At 46.7% G+C, this 12,714-nt stretch overlaps 1 protein-coding gene across 1 annotated transcript; it reads left to right on the top strand.

Moving 5' to 3' along the window:
* The first annotated feature begins 1,152 nt into the window (after positions 1–1,152).
* SMIM12 (small integral membrane protein 12) lies at positions 1,153–5,517 on the top strand. The gene is made up of 2 exons (XM_063957175.1): positions 1,153–1,246; positions 4,764–5,517. The coding sequence occupies exon 2, from the start codon at positions 4,822–4,824 to the stop codon at positions 5,095–5,097; it is 276 nt and encodes a 91-aa protein (XP_063813245.1). The 5' UTR covers positions 1,153–1,246; positions 4,764–4,821; the 3' UTR covers positions 5,098–5,517.
* Positions 5,518–12,714: the final 7,197 nt, after the last annotated feature.

The following is a 12,714-nucleotide window of genomic DNA, read 5'->3' as shown; positions in this document are numbered from 1 at the left end:
GAGAGCTGCTGATTGGTTGTTGGGGAAACTTCTCCACTGACTCACTTCTCCGCTCCTATCACTGCTTAGTAAATGTCCCCCTTAGTCTATACAGCTGCTGTGTCTACAAGACTTCTTTCCGTTGGTGTCTTACTATTTTCTGTATACATCATAAAGTAGTACAGGTTGAGTCTCCCTTATCCAAAATGCTTGGGACCAGAGGTATTTTGGATATGGGATTTTTCCGTATTTTGGAATAATTGCCTACCATAATGAGATATCATGGTGATGGGACCTAAATCTAAGCACAGAATGCATTTATGTTTCATATACACCTTATACACACAGCCTGAAGGTAATTTTAGCCAATATTTTTTATAACTTTGTGCATTAAACAAAGTGTGTGTACATTCACACAATTCATTTATGTTTCATATATACCTTATACACACAGCCTGAAGGTCATTTAATACAATATTTTTAATAACATTGTGTATTAAACAAAGTTTGTGTACATTGAGCCATCAAAAAAAAAAAAAAAGGTTTCACTATCTCAGTCTCAGTCAAAAAAGTCCGTATTTCGGAATATTCCGTATTTCGGAATATTTGGATATGGGATACTCAACCTGTACACACATACTGGATCAACGCTCTCTACACAGACTGAAAAATTAGAACTACTGTAAAATTAATTTTAATTTCAAGTGAAGATTTTTTTTGTCAAACCCTACACATAGAATCCTGGTTTTTACTATTTGGTAAAGGTGGATTACTGTTGAAAAAAGAACTGCAACATTTATTTGTGGAGACGGGAAAAAAACTTTGTTTTTTGGTTCCTTTTCTTGAATTATCAATTAAAAAAACCTCTGTTTTTGGCCATTTGGGTTAAATTATTTTTGACGTGTTAGAATGAGTAGAAAGACTACTGGTATTTTCTGAAAATATAAAGTGTCCTGAAAAAAATAAGGTATTATTTGTGTTAGTACTGCATATAAGAATCAGTGATATTGATGCTGGAATGTAAAGAGTGCAAATGTGCAAAAATGTCCTGAATACAAGGGTGAGAAAATCCTCAGCAGCGAAGAGGTTAAAGAGCCCATGTTGTGGATGACTGTGCTATGACTGACAGCCACATTAGCCAATGAGGAACAGAGCTCAGCCAGTCAGACATAGTTCAGTGTTCAGCCAATAGGAACAGCTTTTGCATTCAGGAAGTAGCAGACACACAGTAGCAGTGTGATCTGCGTGTGTCCTACAGTACATTTAGGTAAGTGGGCTGCTACGATTGTAAAATGTATTATTATTAGTAGTATTATGTTGTTGACTGAACAGGTAAAAGTAACATTATATGGTTATTTACATGGTTTGGAAAATTTGCTATACATTACTATCAAGTTTGGTCTTATGTAGTACAATATAAAAGTTTATAGTGCAGACCGTCTCACATTTTCATAATTGTCATATTAATAATGTCCACTTTATTGTACTGCATGAGGAGCTGCTCTGTTATTTTATTACCTGTTTTTCAAGGTCACATTTACGACTCATGGAATTCTCTTGCTCAGCAGATTTTAGGGGGAATTCAGTTAGGCAAGGGGTTTACGCCAGGAGCTACACAATTAATCGGCATGTTCCCTGTGTGGTAAACCATGGGTTAATGCATTCTCCACTCCGTTTAAGGCAGTCGCAGGAAGGTAACGTCAAATTGGTCCGACATATCGTTAGACGTCCGGTTCGCTGTACACACTGCATGATAGGCATAAAATTGGTAGCAATATCGCTAGGTTTAATGTGCAGCTAGGAGGATCAGTAACTGATTGCTAGCGACGCAATCATGCATACCGCACCAAGTGATGTTGGCGATATGTCCTTTTGAAACTGCATATCGGTCTGACATCACTCCAGTGGCTACCCAGTTTTAGTGTGCAGGGCTCCTGTAGCTAACGGCAACAGACAGCACATTTCGTTATTTGCGGGGTAAACCTCCTGTCTAATTGAATCTTCCCCCTTCTCATCTTATTGTGCCCATACACATAAAGATTTATCTTCCAAACTGGCTGGTTGGAACGAAAATCTGGTAATGGATGGGAGCAAATGACAGTTTACCAGATTGGAAGATAAATCTTTAGGTGTATGGGCACCTTAATGGTGCCCATACACTTGTGAGATATTAGGTGCTATCCTTCGATTTCGACGGCATCTGTGAGAGAAATTGAAGGATTATATGCACATTTAAGGTACCATGAGACGCGATGCGCGGGCACGCCGCTTGAATGTCGTGTCTCATGATAGTATGTGCTGCACATAATATTTCTTGCATCGCACTGAGATTGCATGTGTTTTTGTTTAACACATGCAATATATCGCACTGCAGTGTGCATTAGGCACCCGCCGGGAGCAACCAGAGGCCGATTCCACTCGGCGGTGATGTGCCTATCACGTGATTACCATGCGATCTATCGCATGGTAATCACTTTGGCAGTTCAGGTGCGATGTACCATTAGAGTCACTGACCCATGTCTGGTAATATATTAACGTTTAAAGATCCTTGGGACTCCCTGTCAGTGAATAGTGTTGGTTGGAAGAACTTATGGTGGGGGAGGCCCATCGTTTGCAGTTTTATGGTGTATGCGGATGACAAGCCCCACACATGCTCCACAACAAAAAGGGTTAATATGGTTCTATGGTTACAACTTTGTTTATATACTTAACATGGATGCGGTGCATGTGTTTTATAAATTTATCAGTATCCGGTCTTTTGGACGACAGTCATTAAGTTGGTCAACATGGCAATGACTGACACAACATATTATCAACATGAGTTTTTCACAATTTCTTTTTTATAACATTTTTATTCTTTACCATCTACATGCACTACGATTGGGAATACAGTAGCAACCTGTGCCAAGCGGTAATTGAGCGAGGTACCTTTCCTGAAACATGGACTAAGCAGTACACTAATTAGGGGTCCATGTGCTAAGGATTAAAAACTGACATGTAAATTTAATTGCCTCTATAGCACCTTGAATCAAAGCCTTAAAGGAAAATTAACAACTTCCTGGGGCAGATTAAAGCAGAAGCAGATAGTCCTATTGTAGCCTTGTATGATGGGAAGCATTTCTAGATATTATGGTACTGTGAACCTTGCTTATTTTTGCAAAATACAAGTGATGGTTTAGGGCAGGGGTGGGGAACCTTTTTTCTACCGAGGGCCATTTGGATATTTATAAAATCCTTTGGGGGCCATACAAAAATTCTCAACTTAAAAAATTACCCTGCCCCCCAGTAGGTCTGCCCCTTAGAGGTACTGTGTGTGCGCACAGGAGGTGCGCACGCGCCCAAAAAATGGGTGTGGCCAGTTAAAATGGGACATGATACACATATGCCCCCAATAGTGCAGTGCCAGATCCACAATTGCCCCCACAGTGCCAGGTATACAAATGCCCCTCACCGTGCCAGGTATACAAATGCCCCCCCCACAGTGCCAGGTATACAGATGCCCCCCACAGTGCCAGGTATACAGATGACCCCACAGTGCCAAGTATACAGATGCCCCCCACAGTGCCAGGTATACAGATGCCCCCACAGTGCCAGGTATACAGATGCCATGCCCCCCCCCACCCCCCCACCGTGCTGCTTACCCCTGCTGCTGCTTGCTGCTCCATTCGGCGGCGTTTCTCGTGTCATGACGGGGTGGAGAGCGCGGCTATGTCGGGCGGCGGCATGTAGGACTTCAAACCAGCCGCCGGTTCGAGAGCCAATCAGAGCTCGCGGACCAGCAGCCGCAGCTCCTGATTGGCTGCCGGTCCGCGAGCTCTGATTGGCTCATGAACCGGCGGCTGGTTTGAAGTCCTACACGCCGCCGCCACCCGACATAGCCGCGCTCTCCTCCCTGTCCTGAAAGCTGAGACACGCTGCCGCCGGACTGAGCGGCGGCGTGTCTCACTGACAGAAGCGGGTGGGCCGAAGCAAACGGCTTCGCGGGCCTTATACGGCCTGCGGGTCGGAGGTTCCCCACCCCTGGTTTAGGGGGTAATTCAGACCTGATCACAGCAGCAAATTTGTTAGCTAATGGGCAAAACCATGTGCACTGCAGGGGGGGTCAGATATAACATGTGCAGAGAGAGTTAGATTTGGGTGGGTTATATTGTTTCTGTGCAGGGTAAATACTGGCTGCTTTATTTTTACACTGCAATTTAGATTTCAGTTTGAATACACCCCACCCAAATCTAATTCTCTCTGCACATGTTATATCCCCCCCCTGCAGTGCACATGGTTTTGCCCAACTGCTCACAAATTTGCTGCTGCGATCAACTCAGAATTAGGCCCCATGTTTTTCAGGACTTACACTTCCATAGTCTGTACATAAAGGCAATTTCTCTCTACTGCTTGTGCTTGCTAAACAGTACACAATCTACTATAAATATTGCAATGCTGTTTTTATTTCAATTTCAGTATGTATGTATGATGTAAACCACTACATAAAACAGTAGAACTCCCTTCTATGGTCAACACAAAAGCTGTTGGTTAGCAGTGTCGTAGAATTATGCTACTTGTAATGATATGAAAACTGAGTGTTTGATAAGCATAACATTACCTTTTGCCTTGGCATGGCAAGCACTATAGCAGCTCCCATTTGTGCGAATATATGCAAATCTGAGGGAGTAAGGTGCTATGATCATTTTACTGAGCATTTGTTAAAATAAAGTGTATACCTTGTATGTTTAATAAAATAGTAAACAGTTTAATATGCAAGTAATCGGTTATCTTTATCTGCATTATAGGCTGTGACCTGAATTTGTACCCCTGCATCAGTCTAGAATTACATCTATCTGAAGTGAAATGTTGCCTATACTGTGGGCTGCCGCAAGGACCTATGCTCCATATATCACCCTTCCCGTGGCGGTTGTGGTGGGCGCTGTGGGATACCACCTGGAGAAGTTAATCCGTGGAACCCCACAACAGACTGTGGAAGAGCAGAGCATTCTAGAAAAGAGAGAAGAAAGAGTTTTACAAGAGGCAGCAGGTTGTGACCCTACCCAAGTCATCAGTTTGAAGGAAAGGTTGGAATTTAAACCTAAAGCTGTTCTTTATGGCAACAGACAGGAGAAAAACTAAGGATACACAACTCGCTCTTGTTCCTAAGTATAGGATCCAATCAAAAGTATCAATGCTGGAAAAACACTGAGAAAGTACTGTTAGACCATCATACAGGAGAGCACGTGGTACACATTAATAATGCTGGAAACATGTTATTTTCCAGCAGTTCAAAGCTAAATCTCCATTATTCACTAGACTATAACATGACTTGTATTACATATACTATAACTGTACATGAAGTGTTGGGTGGTCTTCTGTTCTTTTGCATTCAGCATTTTAATTGCTTGAATAATAAGTTCACAAATGTAATTTTAAAATAACAAATCCACGTGTTATGATTTGTTGTGTAACCTACTGGGCTTTTTATGAGCATATATCCAGTGGGTTGGTGTATTTATTTTCTTCTGAATAAATCTGAATTGTAAGACATAACCAAAATTCATTATATTGATCCATTGAAAATTTCTCAGGATTAATTTCAAAGACCTGATTCCTTTCACCCACAATAACAGTACTTTTCCATCTTCTGAGGAAGGTGGCAGCGACTGGTGAAACTCAATTTAACCATGTCAACCTCCCTTCTTATTATCTGTCCAGAAATGTTATCTCAATTTCTCATATGTCCTAGATGATGCTGGGGACGACATCAATACCATGGATACGCAGGAGACATGGGCACTCTAAAGACTTTTCATTGGGTGTGAACTGGCTCCTCCCTCTATGCCCCTCCTCCAGACCTCAGTTTTAGAAATGTGCCCAGGTCGACTGGATGCACTCTGAGGAGCTCTACTGAGTTTCTCTGAAAAGACTTACGTTAGTTTTTTTATTTTCAGGGAGAACTGCTGGCATCAGACTCCCTGCTTCGTGGGACTTAGGGGGCAGAAGCAGAACCAACTTCCTCAGAGTTTCATGGCTCTGTTTCTGGCTGACAGGACACCATTAGCTCCTGAAGGGAACTGAACGCTAGCCGTGTCTAGATGCTCACTCCCACAGCACGCCGTCACCCCCCTCACAGAGCCAGAAGTCAGAAGACAGGTGAGTATGAGAAGATTGAACTTCAATCAAGTAAGTGACGGCTGAGGTACGACGCGGCTGGCGGGAGCGCAGCGCGCCATTGCTGCCCACACACACAGGCATTGCAGGGCGCGGGGGGGCGCCCTGGGCAGCAAAATATCTCTATAAACTGGCTAATAGGGGGCATAAGATGCCCAGGCACAGCCCTACCCCCACCAGTATAAATATTACAAACAGTCTCTGAGGTAAAAAAAGGGCGGAGCTTCTTCCTCAGGCAGCCAGCACACTGCTCAGCACCATTTTCTCTCTCTCTCCTCAGGCTGCAGAGATATAGCTGGTCCTCCTCCACTTCTGGCTACAAGTATTCAGGGTGTAAATAAGGGGGGCACAAAGCGATTTGGGTGCTTTACAAATGTGTTTTACTGTGTAAAGAGCGCTGCATGTCAGTGGGCATTCTGTGTTCACAGACATTAAATACAGGCGCTGGGGTTGTGAGCTGGCTGCTTCTATACTGTGTCCCTCTGACAGATTTTACTGTGGGTCTGTCCCCAAATAAGTCCCAGTGTGTCTGTGAGTGCTGTACAAGTGTGAGGCATGTCTGAGGCAGGGAATTCCTCCCCGGAGGAAGCCATTTTAGTGACACAGAGTTGTAATGTGGTGGCGCTACCGGAACACCAAGAGCCTGCATGGGTGAAAGAGCTACGTGACAGTATGCATCTGATTAACCGTAGATTGGATAAGTCTGAATCTAATAGGCCCTACACACTGGCCAATTTTCTGAAAGATATGAACAATCTCGTTCATAAATGAACGAGAACTCGTTCATATCTTTCAGTGTGGAGACTCCAGCGATGAACGATGCGCGGCCCCGCTCTCGTTCAACGCTGGTCTCCCGTCGGCTGTGCATGCAGGCCAATATGGACGATCTCGTCCATATTTGCCTGCACTTCAAGAAGTCAAGAAACTTCACTCCCCCTGTCACTGCCCCCCCGCCGCCGGGTCGCTCGTCGGCCGTTTCGGCCGTGGGGCACCTCGTCGGCGCATCGTCAAATGAGTAGGGCCCATAAGGCTGCATGCTGGAGAAAATCTGTGGAAGATGTGATTTTTCAGGATGCTGTTATTCCTTATGTGGGCGGCCCCTCTGGGTCACATAAGAGACCATTTGCAAATGTTGTAAACACTGAAACCGACACGGATTCTGATTCTTGTGTCGACGATAGTGAATCCAGAGAGATAGATCATAAATTGGCAAAAAGTATACAATATATGATTGTGGCTATAAGGGACGTGTTGGAGGTTACAGAAAGCACTCCTTTACCTCAGGAGAAAGCTTATTTATGAAAGGAAAAGAAATCCAAAGTCACGTTCCCTCCTTCACACGAACTAAATGCTCTGTTTGAAGGGATGTGGGTGAATCCATATAAAAAATGTTGTATTCCCAAAAGGATTCACATAGCTTATCCTTTCCCGGTTGAAGACAGGAAAAAATGGGAGTCACCCCCTGTGTTAGACAGTGCACTTTCCAGGTTGACAAAGAAGGTAATTCTCCCTGCTCCTGGCACGGCTTCTCTTAAAGAGCCGGCAGACCGCAAAATGGAAACGACATTGAAAACCATTTATGTTACCAATGGTACACTGCTCAGGCCCACTATTGCCTGCGCATGGGTGAGTCGCGCTATTGAAAAATGGTCAGAAAGCGTGTCATCAGAAATTGACACGATTGATAAAGATGAGATACTCCTTAAGTTAGGGAATATCAAGGACGCTGCCGCCTACATGCTGGAAACAATGAAGGATATTGGACTCTAGACTCTTGAGTTCACAAGCCGTTACCATGGCAGTATCGGCTAGGCGGGCCTTATGGATTCGCCAGTGGAATGCGGATGCAGATTCCAAAAGAAACATGGAGGCTCTCCCATATAAAGGTGAGGCCTTATTTGGCGATGACCTGGATGCGTTAGTCTCAGCGGCTACCGCAGGTAAGTCAACATTTCTCTGACGTCCTAGTGGATGCTGGGAACTCCGTAAGGACCATGGGGAATAGACGGGCTCCGCAGGAGACTGGGCACTCTAAAAGAAAGATTAGGTACTATCTGGTGTGCACTGGCTCCTCCCTCTATGCCCCTCCTCCAGACCTCAGTTAGAATCTGTGCCCGGCCAGAGCTGGGTGCTCCTAGTGGGCTCTCCTGAGCTTACTAGTAAAGAAAGTATTTTGTTAGGTTTTTTATGTTCAGAGAGCTTCTGCTGGCAACAGACTCTCTGCTACGTGGGACTGAGGGGAGAGAAGCAAACCTACCTGCGTGCAGCTAGCTTGTGCTTCTTAGGCTACTGGACACCATTAGCTCCAGAGGGTTCGAACAGAGGGCCTGACCTCGATCGTCCGTTCCCGGAGCCGCGCCGCCGTCCCCCTTGCAGAGCCAGAAGACAGAAGAGAAGGAGATGAAATCGGCGGCAGAAGACTCCGGTCTTCATTAAGGTAGTGCACAGCACTGCAGCTGTGCGCCATTGCTCCCACTGCACACCACACACTCCGGTCACTGTAGGGTGCAGGGCGCTGGGGGGGGGGCGCCCTGGGCAGCAATAAAATACCTTTTGGCATAAAAATACACATAATACAGTCTGTGACTGTATATGTGTAAAACCCCCGCCATTTTTCAGTCAGAAACTGCAGGGAGAAGCCCGCCGCTGAGGGGGCGGGGCCTTCTTCCTCAGCACACCAGCGCCATTTTTCCTTCACAGTTCCGCTGGAAGCAGCTCCCAAGGCTCTCCCCTGCAGTATTCCTGATACAAGAAGGGTAAAAAAGAGAGGGGGGGCACATAAATTTAGGCGCAAATAATATATATTAAGCAGCTATTGGGAAAAATCACTCATTATAGTGTAAATCCCTGTGTTATATAGCGCTGTGGTGTGTGCTGGCATAGTCTCTCTCTGTCTCCCCAAAGGACTTTGTGGGGTCCTGTCCTCAGTCAGAGCATTCCCTGTGTGTGTGCGGTGTGACGGTACGGCTGTGTCGACATGTTTGATGAGGAGGGTTACGTGGAGGCGGAGCAAGGGCAGATAAGTGTGGTGTCGCCCCCGACGGGGCCGACACCGGATTGGATGGATATGTGGAAGGTCTAAACAGACAGTGTCAACTCCTTACATAAAAGGTTCGATGACGCAGCAGCCTTGGGACAGCCGGGATCTCAGCCCGCGCCTGCCCAGGCGTCTCAGAGGCCAACAGGGGCTCATAAACGCCCGCTAGCTCAGATGGTAGACACAGATGTCGACACGGAGTCTGACTCCAGTGTAGATGAGTACGAGACAAATGCACAGTCTACAAAAGCCATCCGATGCATGATTACTGCAATGAAAAATGTATTGCACATTTCTGATATTAACCCGGTTACTACCAAGAAGGGTATTATGTTTGGGGAGAAAAAGCAGCCAGTGACTTTTCCCCCATCTGATGAATTAAATGAATTGTGTGAGGAAGCGTGGAGTTCCCCCGATAAGAAACTAGTGATTTCTAAGAGGTTACTGATGGCGTACCCTTTCCCGCCAACGGACAGGTTACGTTGGGAAACATCCCCTAGGGTGGACAAGGCGCTCACACGCTTATCAAAAAAGGTGGCACTGCCGTCTCAGGATACGGCCGCCTTAAAGGAGCCTGCGGATAGAAAGCAGGAGGCTATCCTGAAGTCTGTGTATACACACTTAGGTACTATACTGAGACCTGCTATTGCTTCAGCATGGATGTGTAGTGCTATAGCCGCATGGTCTGATACCCTGTCAGACAACATTGATTCCCTCGACAGGGATACTATTTTGCTAACCATAGAACATATAAAAGACGTCGTCTTATATATGCGGGATGCACAGAGGGACATTTGCCTGCTGGCATCTAGAATTAATGCAATGTCCATTTCTGCCAGGAGAGTATTATGGACTCGGCAGTGGACAGGTGATGCTGATTCTAAAAGACACATGGAGGTTTTGCCTTATAAGGGTGAGGAATTGTTTGGGGACGGTCTCTCGGACCTCGTATCCACGGCAACAGCCGGGAAGTCAACTTTTTTACCTCAGGTTCCCTCACAGCCTAAGAAAGCACCGTATTATCATGTACAGTCCTTTCGGCCTCAGAAAGGCAAGCGGATCAGAGGCGCATCCTTTCTGCCCAGTGGCAGGGGTAGAGGAAAGAAGCTGCACCAGGCAGCCAGTTCCAAGGAACAAAAATCCTCCCCCGCTTCCTCTAAGTCCACCGCATGACGCTGGGGCTCCACAGGCGGAGCCGGGTGCGGTGGGGGCGCGTCTCCGAAACTTGAGCAACCAGTGGGTTCGCTCACAAGTGGATCTCTGGACTGTACAAATTGTATCTCAGGGATACAAGCTGGAGTTCGAGGCGACTCCCCCTCGCCGTTACCTCAAATCAGCCTTGCCAGCTGCTCCCAGGGAAAGGGAGGTAGTACTGGCGGCAATTCACAAGCTGTACCTCCAGCAGGTGATAATCAAGGTTCCCCTCCTTCAACAGGGACGGGGTTACTATTCCACAATGTTTGTGGTACCGAAACCAGACGGTTCGGTGAGACCCATTCTGAAATTAAAATCCTTGAACACTTATATAAGGAAGTTCAAGTTCAAAATGGAATCGCTCAGGGCGGTTATTGCAAGCCTGGAAGAGGGGGATTTTTTGGTGTCGCTGGACATCAAGGATGCTTACTTGCATGTCCCCATTTACCCACCTCACCAGGAGTACCTCAGGTTTGTGGTACAGGATTGTCATTACCAATTCCAGACGTTGCCGTTTGGTCTGTCCACGGCACCGAGAGTATTTACCAAGGTAATGGCCGAAATGATGATACTCCTTTAGAAGAAGGGAATTCTAATTATCCCATACTTGGACGATCTCCTTATAAAGGCGAGGTCCAGAGAGCAGTTGTTAGTCAGCGTAGCACTCTCTCGGGAAGTGTTGCAACAGCACGGCTGGATTCTGAATATCCCAAAGTCGCAGCTGATTCCTGCGACGCGTCTGCTCTTCCTGGGCATGATTCTGGACACAGAACAGAAGAAGGTGTTTCTCCCGGTGGAGAAGGCCCAGGAATTGTCATCTCTGGTCAGGGACCTCCTGAAACCAAAACAGGTGTCGGTGCATCACTGCACGCGAGTCCTGGGAAAGATGGTGGCTTCTTACGAAGCAATTCCCTTCGGCAGGTTCCATGCAAGGATCTTTCAGTGGGATCTGTTAGACAAATGGTCCGGATCGCATCTTCAGATGCATCGGTTGATCACCCTGTCCCCAAGAGCCAGGGTGTCTCTGCTGTGGTGGCTGCAGAGTGCTCATCTTCTCGAGGGCCGCAGATTCGGCATACAGGACTGGGTCCTGGTGACCACGGATGCAAGCCTCCGAGGATGGGGGGCAGTCACTCAGGGAAGGAACTTCCAAGGACAGTGGTCAAGTCAGGAGACTTCACTACACAAATATACTGGAACTAAGGGCCATTTACAACGCCCTGAGTCAAGCAGAGCCCCTGCTTCAAAACCAACCAGTGCTGATTCAATCAGACAACATCACGGCGGTCGCCCATGTAAACCGCCAGGGCGGCACAAGAAGCAGGATGGCGATGGCAGAAGCCACAAGGATTCTCCGATGGGCAGAGAATCACGTGCTAGCACTGTCAGCAGTGTTCATTCCGGGAGTGGACAACTGGGAAGCAGACTTCCTCAGCAGGCACGACCTCCACCCGGGAGAGTGGGGACTTCATCCAGAAGTCTTCACGCAAATTGTAAACCGTTGGGAACGGCCACAGGTGGACATGATGGCGTCCCGCCTCAACAAAAAGCTAAAAAAATATTGCGCCAGGTCAAGGGACCCTCAGGCGATAGCTGTGGACGCACTAGTGACACCGTGGGTGTACCAGTCGGTTTATGTGTTCCCTCCTTTTCCTCTCATACCCAAGGTACTGAGGATAGTAAGAAAGAGAGGAGTAAGAACTATACTCATCGTTCCGGATTGGCCAAGAAGAACTTGGTACCCAGAACTACAAGAAATGATCTCAGAGGACCCATGGCCTCTGCCTCTCAGACAGGACCTGTTACAGCAGGGGCCCTGTCTGTTCCAAGACTTACCGCGGCTGCGTTTGACGGCATGGCGGTAGAACGCCGGATCCTAACGGAAAAGGGCATTCCAGATGAAGTGATTCCTACGCTGATAAAGGCTAGGAAAGACGTGACGGCACAACATTATCACCGTATATGGCGAAAATATGTTGCTTGGTCTGAGGCTAGGAAGGCCCCTACAGAGGAATTCCAGCTGGGTCGATTCCTGCACTTCCTACAGTCAGGAGTGTCTATGGGCCTAAAATTAGGATCCATTAAGGTCCAGCTTTCGGCCCTATCTATTTTCTTTCAAAAAGAACTGGCTTCACTGCCTGAAGTTCAGACGTTTGTTAAGGGAGTGCTGCATATTCAGCCCCCTTTTGTGCCTCCAGTGGCACCTTGGGATCTTAACGTTGTGTTGGATTTCCTGAAATCCCACTGGTTTGAGCCACTTAAGACCGTGGAGCTAAAATATCTCACGTGGAAAGTGGTCATGCTATTGGCCTTAGCTTCGGCTAGGCGTGTGTCAGAATTGGCGGCTTTGT

The sequence above is a fragment of the Pseudophryne corroboree genome, chromosome 2 (genome assembly GCF_028390025.1).
Source record: "Pseudophryne corroboree isolate aPseCor3 chromosome 2, aPseCor3.hap2, whole genome shotgun sequence".
Taxonomy (NCBI): Eukaryota; Metazoa; Chordata; class Amphibia; order Anura; family Myobatrachidae; genus Pseudophryne; species Pseudophryne corroboree.
Note: the sequence above shows the minus strand (reverse complement) of the source record. Positions and strands in the feature narration are given on the sequence as shown.

What these genes read in the sequence shown, in the direction of transcription:
- SMIM12 (XM_063957175.1), top strand. Translation starts at nt 4,822, where the DNA reads ATGTTGCCTATACTGTGGGCTGCCGCAAGGACCTATGCTCCATATATC.